Source organism: Numenius arquata, chromosome 3 (assembly GCF_964106895.1).
Source record: "Numenius arquata chromosome 3, bNumArq3.hap1.1, whole genome shotgun sequence".
In the NCBI taxonomy this organism is placed as follows: domain Eukaryota; kingdom Metazoa; phylum Chordata; class Aves; order Charadriiformes; family Scolopacidae; genus Numenius; species Numenius arquata.
The window spans coordinates 56,264,170-56,284,961 of record NC_133578.1 but is presented as its reverse complement, the minus strand read 5'-3'; the positions used below and the strand labels follow the sequence as shown (position 1 = coordinate 56,284,961).

General features: G+C 37.0%; 1 protein-coding gene across 1 annotated transcript in view; it reads left to right on the top strand.

The window, feature by feature from the left end:
• Positions 1-20,792, top strand: part of UBR5 (ubiquitin protein ligase E3 component n-recognin 5) — an 86,398-nt gene that overhangs the window by 16,531 nt on the left and 49,075 nt on the right. Inside the window, exons 2-9 of the mRNA XM_074145801.1 lie at positions 2,896-2,940; positions 3,430-3,511; positions 3,674-3,750; positions 4,548-4,667; positions 7,715-7,904; positions 9,886-10,045; positions 16,809-16,958; positions 18,918-19,129. Coding sequence (XP_074001902.1) covers positions 2,896-2,940; positions 3,430-3,511; positions 3,674-3,750; positions 4,548-4,667; positions 7,715-7,904; positions 9,886-10,045; positions 16,809-16,958; positions 18,918-19,129 — 1,036 coding nt within the window. The remainder of the gene's footprint in view (positions 1-2,895; positions 2,941-3,429; positions 3,512-3,673; positions 3,751-4,547; positions 4,668-7,714; positions 7,905-9,885; positions 10,046-16,808; positions 16,959-18,917; positions 19,130-20,792) is intronic.

Below are 20,792 nucleotides of genomic sequence, written 5' to 3'. Positions count from 1 at the left end.
ATTCATATGGGAGATTCTTTTTACCACAGAAAGGTCTCAGTGGAAGTGTTGGCCTTCCTTAACGCAAGAATTAATTAAATCATGTCTGCATGCGCCTCCTCCTCCAGCTCACCATCAGTTGAAATTATTGAATTGTATTGTTAAAATTAACCTCAAATGCATTTTGTGTTTTTCCTTCAGAGGGTCAGTAGTACACTATGGTGCAGCTGTGCAAGTAGAAGGCTTAGATTGCTGCAGGAAATGTCTTTGTGAAATTATTTAGAGTTTTTACTTGCACAAAGATATTCTCCATACAGAATAGACAAACACATCTTTCAGCTTTACTCTTGTTTGCTGGTTTAGTTTTGTGACTGGTGTTCATGCGGATGGTGGTGGCAGCATGGGGAAAGGGGAGGATTGGGGATGAAACCAGCAGCCCAGCAGGGACACGGCACTGGGGAACTACTCCTTTTTCACTCTGTAGTGTTCTGCATCAAATTCAAGTCCTCGTGGATCCCTAAGCTTATTAGGCAGTAGTTGGTAATTTTGCTATTACAGCAGTTGCATATTAGATGGCTGGGGGGTGAGACAGTTTTTACTTCCCTCCCCCCCCCTTTTCTTTCTGTAGGAGAGTTTAGTACTTTCAACATCGTCACTTAGACCTTTCTCTGCTCCCTCCCCTTAAATGTTGGTAGCAGCCTTTTTTCAATAACGTCAGATCTCTTTTGACCTATGCTTTTGCAGATAGATCTATGCTTTTGAAGTTGGTGTTACTAATAGATTCACTGAGTATGTAAGTCTGTGCATATTTCTTCCCTATCGCTTCATTATTTTTTTACAAGTGAAAAAGGATTATGATGATTTTTTACAAATTGAAAAATGTCAATTTCTTTGGTAGAGCTCAGATTTTGTGACACAAAGCTCAGATAAGGAAGCCTTAAATGTTGCTCGTAGACTAGTCTAGTAACCATCTCCAATAAAGCTCTACTTTATTTGCCATCAGCTTTTCATATAGGCAGTGCAATGAACTTAAAGGTAGGTTTTCCTTTTCTATAATTATTACTTATGCTTGCCAAGAGGAAAAATGTTAATGGAAAACTGCTCAGGGTTCCTGTGGGAAACTCTTAGGCTATATACTTAAGACATGAAACTTCAGGGATGTTTAACTTGTCATATATTACGCAGCAGATCCCTGCTTGCTTCCTAAAACCATATGATAAGCTGCGGAGCATATGCCATTCATCTTTGGAGTTCATTCCACATTCTCCCACAGTAGTTTGCTCTTGTGGGCTACCTTCCACACTGATCGCCTGTGGAGTTTGTGTTCTCTCTTTACCTTTTGTGGGTTGTCTTCATAGAAACCTTATCTATGTATGTACTGTTGGCCTGTGTGAAGTAGTTGTGGCTGGAAATTGGGAGTGTGAAATTGCCTATTTACAAACCAGCAGCTTGGCTTGGGTAGCAAAAGGCGATTCTAAGCATGTTCACTTCCTTCCTGCTGTCCTTTCACTGTTGTCCTTTCTTCTTGTGCTTGAAAGTTACTTCGATCAGTATGATTTATCTTGTTTCTCAAACAGACATATATCTTTTTTTTTTTTTTTTCCTTTTTTTCCAAGTGCTTTAGAGTTAAACACTGTTGGTAAAATTAAGACTTGGCTGTTTGGATCTCTGATCTGTATTCTTTCCCATGCTCAGGGTTTGCAAGTAACTGAAGTCTGTTGTCCATAGCAGTCTGTGTGTAAAAACTGAAGTGAAACAAGTAAAAAGAAAGGGTTTTAAAGACATGGATTCAGACAGAGGAAGATGGTGCTGGTGTGCATGTCTTTTTGTTAGGTTTAGAAAGATGTTGCTGGTTAGGAAGGAGGTTTGCAGAATGCTTGGATGAAGATGATACCAAAGTTGGGATTGTTTTTCGTAATTAGGAAGGTCTTGTATTAGTTTTACAAGACTCATTTTTATATCTTAATACAATGCAAATATTCTAACTTAAGTTGGAAGCTATTTATGGGCTTTGTCAGATTGTTATCTTTGGGAAGAAATGAGCCCGTGTTTTACCTGAAATGCCTACATGATATTACAGGAATATCTTTGCTGCCTGGGGAGGATCTTTTCTAAGTGGATTAGAAACTACCTTAGAAATTACTGTGGTGGTTTCCACTTTTGGACACCATGCCCTCTAAGAAGGAGTGGTCTATGGGTTGGCCCTTTTTTGGGTTCCGATCTTCCTTTTGGTGAGGTCCCATGAAAGTGAAATGGAAGTACTTCTGGAAACGTTCTTTCCTTCAGTAAACGCCACGTTTTACATAACCCTATATAAAGTGGATTTTCTCTGGATTGTTTCTTCTACTAGTCAAAGTTTGTTGTTCATCCCTTTTGATGCTGGCTTTTGTGCGTCTGTTTTCCTATCTTTTTTGCTTTTGGGGAACTTACTGTCATATTTTTGGCTTTGATGTACCACATACTTGGATTTCCTAGAAAATGATAATTCCGTCTGCTCTGGGATACTGTATTCAAGTTTATATGAGGAGACACAAGTATATCTACAGTTAATGCTCATTGCTTCATCTGTTTCTTTTGTGTGTAAAGTTGTAAATGGTGGTAACAAGACGGGAGCGGTGCTTTTTAATAGTGACTTGCAAAACTCATAGAAGTGCAAGAAGACACTGGTTTTGTGGCAAGATAGTAGATGGAAGGGTAAAACTCTAAAGCAGAAAAACTCCAAAACAAAAACCCGATTTGAAGCTGAACACCATCCAGTTCTTACACAGACTCCCGACACCAAGTAGTATTTGTATCAAGCTTCACGAAACTTGGTGGTAAGTTGTTCCCATAATGTTGTAAATATGCGGCTGAAGTGGATGTTGTGTACTGTGGAGGATGTCTTTCAAACAACAGCTTAATTTCTTTTTGTTTCAGATTAAGGGAAGTTTCAGAGAAGCTGAACAAGTATAATTTAAACAGGTAAGGCATATCACATGCTACTGTAAATAATTTAGGAAAGTATACTTTTTCTAACAGCAACAAGAAGCAAATGATTATACTGTAGAGACAGCCTTAGCCTCAATACTCTAATAACTAAAGTTCAGAAATGCTTCAGATAACGCAGTTCTTATGAGATATATGCTAGGCTTTCATCTATGCTAAGTTCTATTATTAAATATCCTTCTTATTAAATTACTCCTTAATTTGAAGTATAACCCCTGTTGTTTATTGCTGATCAAATTAAATGAAAACTCTATCACCTTTTAAGGTTTTGTTCTGCATTTTTTGGGCTTAATGACCAAAAATACATCATAGCTGCTTCAGCTAATGTACATGTTTAGTCATTCTTGCATGTTTTTATAGTGATAACAGTCACTACACATTGTTCCTTCCATATACCACTTGGTTTTTATTTTTTCAGGCTTTAAAAATTTAGAAATGTTATACATGCTCACTTTTTGTTTTCAGCCACCCCCCTTTGAATGTATTGGAACAGGCCACTATTAAACAGTGTGTGGTGGGACCAAATCATGCTGCATTTCTTCTTGAGGTAAATTACTTAAATCTGCTAACAAACTTGAAACCATACAGTTAAAATTAATTCTTCTAACATATTCTTCAGTAGCTGAAGACTTGTTTTTGTTTGTATTTTTTTCTGTAACTTGTCTTGCGTTTCATTTTTGGACACTTGGTTTTCTTGTTTTAAATATAGGATGGTAGAGTCTGCAGGATTGGTTTTTCAGTTCAACCAGACAGATTGGAATTGGGTAAACCTGATAATAATGATGGGTAAGAAACACTTTTCTTCATATTAAATCATTCTTTTAAACTGGATAAGCAGCTTGGCTGCTTTTTTGGTTTTGTTTTTGTTTCTTTGTTTTTAAACTAGACTGCCTTTGGAACGGGTGCTTTGTGTAGATACATAATGGTTATGGTGATGCAGCCAAACAGCATAGCTTGACAGACTAGTGTAGGAATAAATAGTAGATCTGATTCTAAAAGAAGTGAGACAGGATCCCTTTAACTTCAAGAAACAAACCTCTCTAAAAATAATCCTTATGAAAGAAACTGTGTTCAATTGTTAAGCTTCATGTAAAATCCACTGTGAAAGTGGTTCCGTCTGGAGAGGCTCACTTTTTAGACCTGTTATCTTCTGTCCAGGTAAGTCCCCCTTAATAGGAGTATTTAATGGTTCATATTTGGATGTAAACCGCTTCTTAATATTGAAGAAGCATACTCAGGCTCAGGTTTATGGATAGAACACTTGGTGATTACAATTTGTACATGTGCGCTGAAAACTTAGCACAGCGGCTAATTCCAATCACTAATTAGCTTAATATGTGTTTGCAACTGTGCTATTATGGATAGCTGATGTACCTAAGATCTGTTAGGCATGCTTTCCACTTTCTTTTTCCAGTGTACCTATTAATATACAGTTAGATTAGTTTGGAATATTCCCCAAGGGTGTTGCTTAAGCTGGTATGTTACCAGACTAAGTCCCTGAGAATTTAGACCTGGGATTCCAGGTTTTGTTCTTAACCCATTTGGGATTGTTTTGTGACTGATGTACCATCTTTTACTTTCAGTTCAAAGTTGAGCAGTGGCTCAGGGGCAGGAAGGACATCCAGGCCAGGCAGGACTAGTGACTCCCCATGGTTTCTGTCTGGTTCTGAAACTCTGGGCAGACTGGCAGGCAACACCCTTGGGTAAGTTTTGATAGGATTGAGGCTGCAATCTGTTTGTTCCATATTTGAGTATATGTGTATACACATATATAAATTGTATGCAGTATGTGTAAGGGAACGTATAATTACAGCCATTGTGTAGGTAGGGTATAATAATAAAAAAAAAACTTTACTGACTTGGTTAAAATTACAGATGTGCAAGTGAGCCTTCAGTACCTAGGATACAGAACGTTCTTCGTATATGTGTGAAGAATAACTTGCTTTTGGCTGTGTTGTCTTTTTTTGAACGTTTTTCAGTTCCTTGATTTTGAAAAGTAGTTTTTTTAGAGGGACACTATCAATTTAAACCCTGATAGGCTAGCAGGATAAAGTAAAATGAGTGCATTTACACAGGAAGAACCTTTATTATCTATGTTTGCAGACCTTTGTGTGCTCAGTTTTACTGTGCCTTCCTCTACCCTGCCCCAAGTGATGAGCGGTGTTTTCTTAGTTGGCATCTTATATGCAGTAACAGGAAGGGAACATTTGGAAAAGGTTGTCGCTCAGAACCTTTTAAATTGTACTTTATACTGAATGTACTATATCACTTTTTTTTATCGTTAGCTTTAAAATTGATGGTGTCCCTTTATATAGCAATGTAAATTAATCTTCATTACATAATCACAGTAAACTTTTTGTTATATGCTTTTGTAAGACATGTTGAACAGTGCTGCTTCCTTAGGTTACTAACTGTAGTAAGGAGACTTATGTATATGAACTGTGGTTTTTGCACATGAATGAATTGTTAAAGAGGGAGGAGTGACAGCTTTTCCACGAAAGTGAATTTGTTGTTTATGTTGCCAAATAAACTAATTTAATCTGGGGTTTAGTTGAATGAAAGATAACCCACCCCCTTACACCCCCAAACCTTTTGTGAAACCTTTGTGCATCTGAACATAAAATCCATGCGTTAAACTTTAAAGGCAAACTGGTATTGTCATGTTTAAGAAGTTACTGTGGAAAGTGTAAGACACTCTTTTTTTTCCTTGTTGTTTTTACCTGAGCATAACTGATAAAAATTGTTTGAAGCTACGTGGTTATTAAACCAACCCTGAAGAGCTCCTAGTTTCTTCCCTTGCATGTTTCAGAACTAGGTAGTTGAAAGTCAGTGAATTTGTAGAGTAGCGGTAGACACTATAACTGCTCCGTGAAATTAAGGGAATACTTAATAAATTAAGTCTAAAAACATGCAAACTGTGGAGCTCTTAGATTAGATTACTGGATTTGGAAAATTGGTAGCATGCTAGTGGGCAGCGGGGAGATGTGGAAAACTAGAAGGTGAGCAGAAAGATTTCCATTCAATAATCATGTTTATTCTAGGTTTAGACAGCTTTAATAGGAATAGCTGGGTCCTTATGGTGGCTTTTTTTCTTCTCTGTAACAGGACCAAGTTAGGACACACTTGGAAAATTTGAATTATTATATGAATATAAAGGTTTTTAAGCTGTTAGATGTCTAAAGTAGAAAATGCATCTGTAATTACGTATTAAAATCTAATACTTAACCTTTTCTTTAAACCCACATCTTCCCTGCTAGGAGTTGAATTGGGAATTGTGTTGGAAGAATTTGACTTTCCCTCTGTCCCCTTCCCACCTTTAGAAACAGATTAGCTGACTCATCTTATTTAAAATGTCACATTCTTCTTTGGTTTTGGTTTGGGTTTTTTTAGCTTTTTCAGTAGTATGGTAGTTTTTTTAGAACTCTCTTTCTAACTCATGAGACAAGACTTTTCCTAAAGCCACACTTGACTGGCTAGAATCCTGAAAATGTAGATGGCTCTGTGACAGGCCCTCCTTTTAGACAGATACTTGAGTTATTCTGTGATTGCGTGGTCTTGTCAGGAGAGGAAAAAAAAAAAGAACAACAAAAAAGCAGAAGGATGTTAGTAATCAACTTAAACCACAAAATGTAAGACAAGTATTCTCACTTACTTAGCTTTTATAGCTACATGTGGTATACTTTTAACATCAATTTATTAGGTACTTTTTCAGAGAACATACCTTTTTTTCTTGTCTTACTTTAAATGTTTTTCTTTTTCTTGAAAGGAGATTGAGGATTAGTGTGGTTGAGAGCAGGAAAGTTCTGCTGATACTGATTATTAAATAGCAGTAATACCATATCCAGTATCCTTTAAGGTAGATTTGTACAACAAAGCTTAGTTAACCTTGAAGGGCAAACTAGAGTCTTTTAGCCTTTCATGACAACAGAATAGCTGGTCTTATGTCCAGAACAGATTCAGTTGACACAGTTCTGTGGTGTTAAGATCAGTGGAAAGTTGTAATGATGGCGAGTTGTCTATTTCTACTAATTGCTGCCTTTTTACTCCCTTGTTTTGATATTGACTCATAGAAATGAAAAAAAAATAAATGTTCTGTCAGTTTGGGCATTTTTTGCAGTGTATACAGTTGATGTTGATTTCTCCAACAGAAATATGACACGGGTAGGGTATCTCTTGAAAACCATCCATGAGGATCAGAGACCTATCCAGTGTAAGATTTGTTTTGCAGTAAAGATCACTTGATTTTTCTGGTATAATCTTAAGCAATTTCTTAATGTAAATCAAGTCTCAGAAGTTTTAGAAGACCCATCTGAGCATAGTGACCTTCTGTCAAACAGAGTCCACTGACCATGAAGCTGGCACTATATACTGTTATAGCAGGAAGTTAACAGCTGAATGTTAGATGTTATGCTGCTGATATTGTCTGCTTTTAGAAACACTGGGAAATGGTACGTGCGTATACTTATGTATGTATGCATCTGTGCAACTATATGAGTAGGAAAGAGTGCAACTTCCAGTTGGAGTCCTGTTTCATATTCTGTGTAATTCAGAACTTTATCGGTTGTCTGGTGCTCTTGTTCTTACTGGCTTTGAGAGAGACTTCAATAGTGTTTGTCTATGCAGTCCATCTGCAGTATTTTTTAGAGACTGTCTACAAGTTGTTAATAATAAAATTAAAGCCTTACTTCTTGAAGTAGTCCCCAAAGTATGCTGCTATATTTAAAAAAAAATTATAATCTAAATCTTCTAGGAGTCGCTGGAGTTCAGGGGTTGGTGGAAGTGGAGGAGGATCTTCTGGGAGATCATCGGCTGGAGCTCGAGATTCTCGGCGGCAGACCAGAGTTATACGCACAGGACGTGATAGAGGATCTGGGCTGCTGGGGAGTCAACCACAACCAGTGATTCCAGCGTCAGTCATTCCAGAGGAACTCATTTCACAGGTATGTGAGCTAGAAACTGCTTGTTGCAAAAAACCTGGAGAGCTTCTCATAGCATGTCAACAGGAATGTGTTGTAATAGTAGTGCATTTTCTCCAAGCAGTAATGGCATATAATAGAAAAGATTGACTTTCTCTAGCTGAATTGCGTTTGTTCTTAAATACCTAGTGTGAGTGACAGACTTTTTTTTGGATTCTAGAATTTTTGTTTCCCAAGCTTCCACTAAGACAAGGTATGTGTTTAATCTAGATGAGAAATGTCATGCAGCGTGCATTTGCAGATGGAAGATGTAGTGAAAAAATAAAATATTTGAGAATCGTATGAAGCATGTAGCTAAAAGTTAAGTTTCTTGAAGGTGTATAACGAGGGAGGTGGGTTGACTTTTTTTTTTCGTTTGATAAAAAGTGTGTTCCGTTTTAGATTTAAATGAAAGACATTAAACCTGTTAAATCTCTTTAAAATACTAGTAATTCTTATTCATGGACACCTCTACTTACTTTTGTTACAAATGTAACCGATGAATGTCGGGTATAAATTGCTCTGGTTTTCCCTCGTAATGCACTAAAGGCTGAATAAGCTGACAGGCTTTGCATTGTGTGATTAAATGGAGTTTGTTAAAATGTTTTAACAAAACATGTTTAACAAACATGCCTGAAGAAAATAATAAATTCAAAATATGTGACTAGTTAATGCATTTCAACTCTTAGTTCAAAATGAGTTGCTGATCTACATTCGGAATACAGATGTTAGTTGCTAGGCCAAAGATAATCTGCTTGCATGCTTTGAAAGGCCTATAGCATGACTGGCACAAGATAGGATCTAGTGGGCAAGGTATCTACAGACACACCAGCGACAGACTGGCTTCTAGTTCCTTTTTCTTTTTGAATTCAAAACCCTGTGTAAAAGCTGGGGGCTTCTGCCTTCACAGAGGCAAGATACTGGAGGTGTTGGTTACTCTGAAGTTAGACTTGCTTTCAGGAGGCGGTGTGGTTAGATGACCTTCCAAGTGATCTCTTTCAACTGTAGAGTGTTTTTGACTTCATTATTCACCTCTAGGCTTTTTTGAGAGTGTTTACTGGCATCCTTGATACCTAACAGCTGGTCTGTATAACATAGATTCTACTGTGTCTCAAAAATCTGTAAACTTCTGGCATAGAATGTTATGACAAAAAGTTAACCGTTGTGTGCTGTTAACATGTCCCTTTCTTTTTTTTCGCTTGTCAACAGACCATTTTATTTGGTGCCTCATTTTTGCAGCATTATGAAAACATTCAATACTGGTTTCTTACCTTCTTCACACAGTGTGCAAACTTCCAGAACTCTGTCATCTTCTATGGCGTTCAGTAGAGTGTAGTCTCTCTGGAAAATCAAAATGCTCTGAGTCCTAGGGTTAGTGGAATAGACCAGAATGCTTCTGGTTTTTGTACATTTGTTGCATCTGTTTAACATTTGGAAGGCTTTTTCTGCATTTGCACTTTGCTGTTAGAAGTCTAAATGTTGCAGAAACTGCTGAAGATAAGCCTTTAGAAACAGAATGATGAGAAAAACAGAGGAAGTAAGGGCAATGCAAAGAGAAATCAATGTCAAAAAGATGGGGATTGAGGTGTATTTTTGGAACAACAGTTGATTGCAAAACTGTTAATTGATATAGTAAATTTAAACACTTTTATAGAAACATATAGAACATTCTCAAAGACAGATTTTTGCTTTAGCTACAGCATTAAGCATTTCAAGAAGTAGATTCTAAGATTCCATTAGAAAATTTAGTGCCAAAGTTGGTATTCAGTGGCCTAATTTGAACTGAGAGAAAGTTGACTATCTAGAGCAAGATACAGTGTAAAATCTATGTGAGCCTTTGTCTGTATGTACTGTGATTGACTTTTGGTTTTTATTAGACTTCTTTTAGAATTCAGCATTCTTTTCTTATGAATGGTGGTTGGTGAGCTGAGAATGACCAGTAACCAATTATACTCTGCTCTTACAGGCACAAGTTGTTTTACAAGGAAAGTCCAGAAGTATTATTATTCGGGAACTCCAGCGAACAAATCTTGATGTAAACCTTGCTGTAAATAATTTGTTGAGTCGTGATGATGAAGATGGAGATGATGGGGATGACACAGCAAGTGAATCGTATCTTCCTGGAGGTTTGTATCCTGCAACTTTTGATAAGAAAATGCCAGCGTGTTCTTACTTTTCCGAATTTAAGCACTGACAGCGTGCTCTGTGCTGTGCAAGGTATGCAGCGAAGACAGTTCTTGCTTATAGGAGCAAAGTCTAAAGATGCGCAAAACAAAAGATGCACTGGGATGTCTTGAGGGATGAGGTTAGGCATTGCAGAATAGCCGTTGACCATGTTTGTGGGTAGCATGAAAGTTACTTCTTTAGGATCCTAGGCTTTGTAACATCAGCATTACTTACATCTGTATTTTGCTGCTCAACCAGATGCTGAGACTGCTGTGTGGCTTGCTCATTAAAGCTAATTCTAAAACCTTCTAGTGACTTGCATGTTTTTTACTACTAACATATATTCTTAAGATACAGCAGTTTTTAGAGCAAAAATTATACAGCTTTTTTTTTTTTTTAATCAAATTGCCTCAAGCATGGGCAAAACAGCTTACAGTTTTTACAGTTAGACTGAGAATTTATTCTTCATCTCAAGTTCCCCTCATAAATGCTGTAGTATTCTGGCTCTACCGGTAAAATGCTGTAATTGAAGTCCATCTATTTTTGAAATATTGTCTGTCCCATGCAATTGCTTTTTATAAAAGACTCTAAATCTCCTTTTGCATTGGCTAAATAATTTAGGTAATCTTTTCTTGCTGAGTAAACATATTTGAAAACATAGCAGCAAAATCTAATGTTTGTGTTAGGTGCACTGCATGAAAAGAACACATCTAAACTCTGACTACATATTAGTTTTTCTTTCTGTGTGTGTCAAAATGACGTTTTGATATTTTTCTAATAAATGTTTTTTTTTTCTGCTCATCTGGTTCACCAGGAAGGTTCATGGGCTTCCTCCATCTTTATCTTGTCAATCATGTGATGAGACAAAGGCTTTTTTTGTTCTGCAGCAAAGGCTTTGTATTTCATTTTGCCTCGTCTAGTTTTAGTTGCATCTGTCAAGCTTCTTTATTTTGCTGTAGAATCAAGAATCCTCTGGTGAAAGGGCTGAAAAATCTTAATAATTTGAGTCTTGTTTTTTAGTGGTCAGCTTAATAGCATTAGACAGATGCATTGGAGGAAGTAAATTCTCCTAACTCTTTCCAAGTATTCAAAGCAGGAGTTCTTAATCAAAGGATACCAGAATGCATTCCTCCAGAACTGGCCTTCAGAAGATACATCCCTGTTAGTAATCATTTACAGTAGAAGTTCCTTTTAACCACACTAACCAGCTTTCTACAGCACTAACTGTTCTTTTAGTATGCCTTGAGATGGTAAGGATCAGTTAATAGGGACCATCTGACAACCTGTGCCTGGTAACTTTTATTTGAAGGTGCCTGCGCTACAGCCTGTGAGCCTTTTGTATTTGAGATAGGTTAAAGTAGTATGCAGAATTTCGCTGTTCAGAAAACAGTTTTGTCCGTGGCTTAATTTTTAAAGCTTCTCCCCTGTTTAGATTCATCTTTCCTATACGGGATTGCAACCTCCTAATATTAGTATTTTTTTTGTCCTTCTACACCACAGAGAAACTGGGCTAACTCTTTCCCAGTTCTTGTGGGAAAAGATGTGGAAATGGCAACTGAAATGAAACTTGATATGTTTTAACTCCAGTCTTCAAAAGATGTAACTCACAGTTTGTAGAACATGCTGTGCCTTCTCTGTCTTAAGTTATTTCAGTTTTATGGGCAAAAATAAGTTTTTTGCACATAAGTGTATAAATTTGATACCTGAATGTGATCAAAACAGTAGGAAAAGTAGCTGAACACCAGTCAGTGCTGTCATGAATCTACTGTTGGTACATTATATAGTACAATTTACCAGTCCTCGCTTGTCACAGAACCATGCAGGCTAGTTTTCAGGAAAACCTGATGGCCAGAGAAACTTGCCTATAGCCCTCTGGAAAAATACCAACATTCTGTCCTTAAGAACTACACAGAACCTTTTTTTAAGTCTTTTGCTCTAGAAACTTTGCATTCTTACTGCTTTCACTTGTTATCTTACCCCTGGATGCTTTTGGAACTATAGCATCAGTGTTCATAAAGGAAGACTGTAGATAACTGATAAATGCTATATGCATTCAATGCTTAGTCAGGTTTTATAAATCATTCTGCAAGATAAAGAACTTTTTTTTTTTTAATTATGCTTTAAAGCTTTCTGATTTTGTTCCTTCCAAGCACAAAAAAAGCAAATGACAAGACTGGCTTTGCCTCAGGACTTTCGAGGCTCTTGCATTTTGATTAAAAGCATATGCTAATTTTTACTTTCTCCCTTCTGTATGTCTGCTGCTTTGTGACCCTTAAATTTAGGGGTTACTCCTCTAAGCCATCCAAGACAGAGAAGCTTCTTTAAAAAAAACAAGAATAATTTACACTTGATTTAAAAAAAAAAAAAAGATACTTTCCAACCACTGTGACATTAATAAATTCTTGTTTAATACATCATAATTTTATTAATATATCAGTTGTGATAATTCCAGTTAGTGCTGTGAACAATATGCATCAATTTTTTAAGGTATCAAAAAACATCTCTCAGATTCCTTAAAAATGTCTTAAGTGAAGAGCAGAACTTTACTTTTCTGTACAGATTGACTTCAATAAGTGTCTCTTAGGTATTTATTTTTGGACCCTTTTGTACTTTGATTTTGACTTCTCTACTCTAGTTCTGTTTCTTCTGTTTTATGCTAGTTAACAGAGAGGAATGTGGGTTCATTTGATACATAACAAGTACATAAGGAAAATAGTCAAGGTAAAAACTATGTAGTACAAGATCTCTTAGCACAGAAAGGACTTGAAAGTCTCTAGATTAATTTTCCAGCTCCTATCAAGTTGTATTTGAGGCTTCTTCTGGGTTTTATGTTCTGTTAATCTTCTGTATAGAGATTCTGTAGAAGTTAAAATATTTTGTTGTTTGTGTAGTTCAGATTTGTGATACGGAGCATGCGTGCTCCGTAACTTCTGCATGATCCAGTGGGTTCTCGCTAGTGGGACTTGTGAAACATAGTTTTGGCAACATCCAGACTACTTTGGATTTTGGAACTGAGATAAGCTTGTATGAAAATCCCTTTTTTTTTTCCTTTTTTTTAATTTTTTTTTTTTTAATTTTTTAAAGGAGAGAAGAGAGATGGGCTGCTATTGCAGCAGTACTTTGTGTATTGGCTTGCAGTGAGGGTAGATGGGAACCAGAACTTAGTGTAGGATCAATTCAGTGGCTTGCCTTTGGGGAAAACAATTAGGTGTATGGTTTTTTTGTGGTTTTGTTGGCGTGGTTTGGTTTTCTTTGTTTGTGGGGGTTTTTTTTGTTGTGTTTTTTTTTTTTTTTCAGATGAACTTCAAGTTGGGCAATGTTTTGAATAAATGTATCTTATCAAGAGATGAGTTCTGGAGTTCTGTTTGAGTCTGGTTTCCTAGGAAACCAAAATACTTGTTTCTCTCCCTTCACTGTCACAGTTCTGCCAATTTAATCCAAACTTTAAAGAGAGGAGATACTGAAGACATTGGATTCTTGAATATTTCATAAAAATATGCAGCTGAGAAGAGAGGAGAGAACGTAATGATTACCCCCTTAAGGGAAAAGGTTTAATGCCAGCTCAACTTGAGATTGGAATTGATCTAAGCAACGCCTTCAGTTAATGAATCCGGTCATAATGCTTCGCATGGAGCCATTGAAAATAAAATTTTTCTCAGTACTGGAATTGCTGCTTACGTGCATACTGAAACTTGTTTTCTTTTTATTGGGGGGGTCGGGTTGGTGGTGTGGTTTGTTTTTTTTCCTTTCCTCTGCGCTGGATATCCTTTTCCTTCCAATTTTCAATGGTTTTTACTAGTGAATCATAGGTACTTTCTTACCTAAATAGGTTGATCAGAATTATCACATCTAAATGTGAAGGGTGTGGTCTGATTCTGATCTAACACGGCACAAGAGATGAATGATATCATCCATGGGATTTTTCTGAAGAACAGGAAAAATAAAGTCATAGAGTGTATTTTTTTCTCCTGGATTCTTAAACTGGATGTAGCCATGCAGTATCTGTGTTTTCACAGCACTAAAAAAATTCCAGTGATGTTTGAAGGGGAGTGGATTTGGCTCTTATCCCTACTGGTTTTAGCACCTTTGCTCAAATAGAAAATAGAAGAAGGGAGATCTCTTGCAGAAATGTTGGAAGAAAATTAAAATCAGATTTGAAGCTGAAATCTTATTACCCAAAAAAGGCTTAGTTTCCTCACTTGTCTTAATGCATATTTAGCCAAAACTCACATAGTTTTGGTTCTTAAATCTGATGGCTTGAATTTTTACTTTCCTTTTTGTAAATACAGCTAAACTCAAGATGCCTGACGTGATGGAAGGCTGGGGGGGAGGGATGTGTGTGCGCCTGTCGCAAGTTAGTGTGTCTGGTTTGTCAAGAGGATTTCTGGCTTAGCCTACCTTAAAAAAACCCATACTGTCCATTTTGAATGAGGCTGGAGAGTTCTGTACCGGCCAATCCCGTTCCTAAAAAGACATCAAAGGTTTTTGCAATTTTTGGCTGGATAGTGACCAAAAAAATTTTAAACGAGTTACCAGACCTTAGAGAGGTTGGAGCTGACCTAGTAAAAGATGGTCATGGTGGCTGTGGGAAGGGAGAAGAGGAGCTGCTTGTGAGTATTGGGAGAAACAACAGAGTCTCGGCTGCGTTTCCAGCTCTTAAAGTCTGGTACTTACAAGTTGATACTCTTTAAGGTGAGGTGTAGAAAGCTGGTGGAAAATAGGTAAATTATCAGGCAGGATAAGGCCACTCTGAGTGACCTGAAGTGTTTCAGTAAGACAGAGCCTGTTTGCCAAATACAGATTTTTTTTATTTTTTTTTTTACTAAGATTTCCAAACAGTCTGCCATGAATGACTTCCTAAAATGTACTGCATGAACCATTGTGTCCCAAATGGTGTGCTTTTAGAAGCATGGGCTGCACTGGAGTGGGTTACTTGCTTAATGCAAAGAGCACTCGTGCAGATCTTGCTTTGAAATCCACAGCGCTCGCTAGTTACAGCTCTGTTTTTCTGGGGACAGCTGGTTGTAGTTGGTATGTGTTACATTTCCTGGAGATGAGAGTTTAGAAATTTAAGGATGAATAGTCGGATGTGCAGGGATGTGAAAGTCTTGTATCTTTCTTTATCAGTAAGTGGAACAGTTAAGTTAATTCATACTGGCTCTAAGTGTGGACTTCTGGCTCCTCTTCACTTTTTGGATACACTCTCCTTTGTGTTCCTCCCCTGCTCATTCATTACAGACACTGAGAAAAAGACCCAAAATAATCAGTTCCTACTGTTAAGAATACTTCTATTTAACTTCAAACCTTAATTTCTAGCCACTGTTTTGTTTGATGCTTCTTATGAGGCAGAGGCTGAGAACTGAATGTGTTGAAATCATGCGTGTTCCTTCTGTGTTTCCTGGAGGGACTCTGTGTATAGCCTCACGTTAGCTTCAGTGGTTTAAGCAGGTGAGGTTGTCCTGCTGCCAGAAGGAGCCAGCCTGCCATTCCCTTGCATGGTGGTGAGGTTTGTGTGCCTGCATGGGTTAGCTGAAACCTAATTTGGGGAGCCTTATTATTTTTCAGTCAGATTTGCTTGAAAGCTTGGGAAGGGGCAAATCTCCTCTGGCAGCAGTAGGGTCCAGTCAGCTTTGCTGCATGTGGTGAGACACCACCTTTGGGGCTCTGTTTGACTACCCAGTTAAGCCAGTCTGAAGATTGCTTCCCACCTTACTGCTACACCCTATGAAGTACTATTTCAAGCCAGGTGAATGCTCTAGTTGTAGATTTAGAAATCCCACCTTGCCCCGAGGAGGTACCTATCACAGGGATGAAGGAGAGAAGTAGGACTGTCCTTTCTGTAGCAGCAAGGTGGTAGTCAGGCTTAGTTGTTTTATCAGTCCATATTGCTGGACTTCAATAAATTACATGAATTTTCAGTAGCCTCTTTTGTGTGTAGATAGTAGCTATAGTTTAGTAAATGGAAGGAAGCTGTTCTACGCTTTGGTGGTGATCAGCAATTCAGAGAAGCTCAAGTGTTCTAATATAGAAGCTAGGGCAGTCTCAGTATTTAAGTTCATCTTTTTGGTTTTGGTTGTGGTTTGTTTTTTTTAATTGCATGATATTAAAAAATGGTACTTTTTGCAGATAACTGTTGTTCTTAATGTGGCTACCTTTTAAAGATTTGTTCTGAGAGCTGCAAGCTACTAGCTTGTCAATTAAACAAGCACATCAATCTCTGAAGGAAACGTTCCATGGAGAACGTACAGTCTTTGACATCAAAGACATGGCTTTGTGAAGGCCAGCTTTCACCATCAATTCTGTCCTCCCTTAATTCTAGGTCGTCTCTGGAGTTCTGCGTTACGTGCATGAGTGTGTGTGCACATGTATGTATATGTATCTATCTTGCCCTAGCGCTTTGTTCTTTCAAGTGTCAGGCTAAAGTTTGAATTTCTGGGTCACAGAAAAATGCGTTTTGGGCAAGATTAGTTTGGGAAATGTGGTTAGAGAAGGGACAGAGCAGTTCTTGCAGGGAGGCTGGTTTCGTTCACTAGTCTGCCAAGCTCGATTGTAAATGTGGTTGCATAGGAGGCACATGAGTTTGCACTGGTGAATCTGAAGAGCAGAAATTCAATTAATAGATAGGGGTTTTTCTTTGTTTTGATATTTGTTTAGTTGATGGTCTCTCTAGCTGATGTTTTAAGTAGCTGATTATTCACTTAAGACCCTTGTCTCCTCTTATAGAGGATCTTATGTCTCTTCTGGATGCTGACATACATTCTGCTCACCCAAGTGTCATTATTGATGCTGATGCTATGTTTTCAGAAGATATTAGTTACTTTGGTTATCCATCCTTTCGGCGCTCATCACTTTCCAGGCTAGGCTCATCCAGAGGTAATTTTGCACCTTTTTTCTTTGTAATAAGTAGTTTGCTGTGGAAAAAGCTAGTGATAGTACACACTGGTGGTTTAGATTCTGATTTAATGTGAAAGTAGACTGTGATATGTTGTCAAATATAGAGTAGACAAATAGATTGTTACTCATTATCAAAATTATTAATGAATTGTGAATATTAGCAGGTAAGTTCTTGCAGAACTTTGATAGTCATGTATTTTAAATCTAATTGTTGATCGTTGGTGTTGCAAGGTGTTATATAATTTTTGCATGTAAGTTTATTTTAAACTGTAGTGTAAGTACCTACTAATACATTGATTGCATTACAAATATTTAATTTGGCTCAAAAATGAGTAATGATTGATGACATGCAGCATTCTTAATCTTTTTTTTTTGTTATTTTTTTTTTCTTTTGGGTTGCTCTTTGTTCACTGTTCTTCACATTTCCTTAATTGTTCCATGACAGAAGTTACCTTTATGGAATGAGGAACTTTAGGTACTAAGGAGGCAGAAGAAATCTAAATTTTACTTTTTGGAAGCATTTTTATAGTTGGATAAGGAGAACTATTGGCAGCTGATAAAAAAAACTCCTTGAGTAGCGTTAAGGCATTTTTTTCTTTATTTTTTTTTAAGCATATTACAGTTAAAAGATTTATAACAGGCCATGCAGCAATTTCCTATCTTTTTGAAGCTGTTGCGCAAATGCCTAGAGTATTTCCAAACTGTTAATCCAACCTCTGCTGTGATTGTTTGTTTAGTACAGTTCTGTTGCCTTTCATGAACGTGTTTTAGTATATTAATTGCTGAACATGTAGGTTCCTGTTACAAAATTTAGTCAGGGGTCAGTGTGATGTTAGCTAGAAAATAAGTACAGTACTTTATGAAATGTATCTGTAAGACAAGCTGTTGCGTTTGGCTTCTGTAAAAACTTTCGCACTTGTCTAATGCAGCAAAAGATCCAAGACTTGGCGTAATTTGTTGAAACTATGATATAATAATGTGGTCATCTCATACATGTAATTCCAGTTGATATTTGTGAGCATAAGTGAAGTACTTAATAGGTTAAATGCATTATGTGCATGTACGAATATTCAGCATCTGACATGACTCCTTCTAAATTCCTCCTTTTTTTCCTTTCCTAAGGTTATTCTATATAAGACGTTACCACGAATTTTATAATCCTTATTTTCCATGCATAGTTGACTCTTGGAAAGTTAGTTTGATTACCTGATTTACAAAATTTATCTGCATGAGCGAACTGCAGAGTACTGGCTTTAGACAGTTTGTAGGCCAATTGGAGGGGAAGCATTTTGGTAAGGAACATTTTCCTACAAGGATCCTTTTTAAAACTTGTCTGACTCCTGAAAAGCTTCATTTGATCTACTCAAAACAGATACACTTTAATTTATTAAATCCAGTCCTACAGAATATTGCTTTAAACAAAAGGGGTTGGATTATCAAACGTATACAAGAGCTTTTTTTTAATGCTTGCTTTCTTTAACCTTTTCAAATTACTGGTTTTTTGGGAAAGTTGTGAAACTCTCTAATAAATACTCTTTTTCGGTTTGCATCAAGATATCCCACAGACTACATAGACTTAGATTTTTTTTTTTTTGTTGCTGTTGTTTCTACATTGATAAAACAATACTACAAAACTGCATATTGTACTATAAAATTTAAATTGCAATGTTAAATGTATTTGGCCTCATATGATGTAAGTGAAAATGCTTTAGCATTTTTTTATAGTGCACAAAACTGTAAGACTTCTTTATTTCTAGCTTGTGTTTATGTTTAGTAATTCTAAAGTACATATGCTTGAAAGGGTTAATGTGTTAAGTGTTGCATGTCAGGACTTTAATCTGTGTGAGTAGATTTAACTGCTGTTAGTTGCATCCTGAAGGGTCTTTACTAGAGAGTGGCTTACTTTTATCCCACTGGTGTGACCCAATTGCATACCAGTTCTCCTTCTTCCCTTAGAGAGAGACTCTGAGCTGTTGCGTGAACGTGAGTCCGTTTTACGTTTGCGTGAACGAAGGTGGCTTGATGGAGCCTCATTTGATAATGAAAGAGGCTCTACAAGTAAGGAGGGGGAACCAAACCTGGACAAGAAGAATACACCTGTTCAAAGTCCTGTTTCTTTAGGAGAAGACTTGCAGTGGTGGCCAGACAAGGTATTTAATTTTTTTTACTATTTTATTTGAATGCTTTGCAATAGATCTGTTTTTTCCAAACAAATACTCTGTGTTTCCCTTTTGAATATTACATCTCAGTTTATGTGAGATAATGTAATAAAGCACACTCTTTATTATGCACTTAGGAAAATTATGAATAACTAGTTATGCCCTTATAGCTGCACTTCTGTTATTAGTGCTTTAATTTTCTTCTCCATGTGTGTTGAAGATAGATCATGAGGTTTGGGGTTTTTCTTTTTTTTTCTTTTTTCACTTAGGTCCTCAAAGCATTTAGTAGGCAATAGGAAACTCATGAAAAAATTTAAACTATCCTTCATGAAGGAAACCTTTTTTTGATTAGCATTATTATTCCCAGAGATACGTTCTGTTTGAGTGGATCGGACTTTCAAGCAACAACAGTGAAAGTTGATATTTATTTGCAGTTGTGTTTTGAATTGACCAATAACTTCAGTGAGTATTGGTTGCTCCTTCAGAATCGCTTTGGCTCAGCTTAGCTGCTTTTCTCTGTAACCCTAATTCCATTTTCAAGGCAAGAAGTCATTCCCACATGAGATATAAGAATAATAGGAACACCAGCTCTATGTTGCTAGCTGGGTATATGTAGTCATTTTCTTCATGAATTACCTAGATGCTTGGGGAAATCACTTTAAAAAACAAATCAAACCCAACCCAAAAAACTTCCCAGGAATGGAAGTGATTGTCTGTGTTTATTAGACCAAATTTTATGGACTTGGGGTGTCTTTCTAATACTCACTTTTCTGTCTGTCCACAGTATCTGTGAGGTTGCTGGTTTGATACGTCACGCTTTCATTTTCTACGTCTCTGTTTTTTCCTTTCAGACTAAATATAGGTAGAGAGTTTGAAGAGGGAGGTGAATTTAGAGCCTTATTTCTGCTTACAGCAGCTCACCTTTAGCTGCTCTCATCTTCATTTGGGCATTCAAACTGAGAAATGAAGATACCTAAAAGGAATGTTTGTCTTAATAGTTGCTTACCCAACCAGCCTTCTTATGTCTAAAGTGTGATTCTGGTTTGGTTTTTTTTTTTTTTTTTTTTTTCAGCCAGTAACATTGAACTTCTGTGTCAGTGAAAATTGGCAGCTTTTGTCCCCCTTGCTTTGCCATAATGGTAGAATGAGAGAGTCCTCTAGCTTGGGTAGAGAGAGATTTAAGAGGTCTTGGCATCAGAGAATGATTGTAGTTTAGATTTGGAATACTAACTTACCTTTTTTTCTTTCCACTGCTATGTTTTGGTAACATTATTATGGCCGTTATTACTGTTGTGTTTTTTGTTTTGTTCTGTCTTTTTACTACTTCAGGAATGTTTTTCCTGTTAATCCCATTCTTCTCTCAGGCCCTCCAACTTAGTTACTAAATTAGGAGTTGTGGTTTTTTTTTCCTTGATGAGGTTTTTTGTTATTTGCAAACTCAGCAGATCCTGCCCTAGGACAATTATTGCAGTCTTTTATTGAGCATCTTCTATGGAATTAACTTGCTCTGTTACCTAATTGCATGCTTGTTCAATTTGAATATACTGAACTTCCTCCAGGATACCTGCTTGCATATGCACTCATATAAACCCTACCTTCCAGTTAAATGAAGGTATCTTACTGGAGAGGCCTTTCATCTTTATCCAAAAGCAGT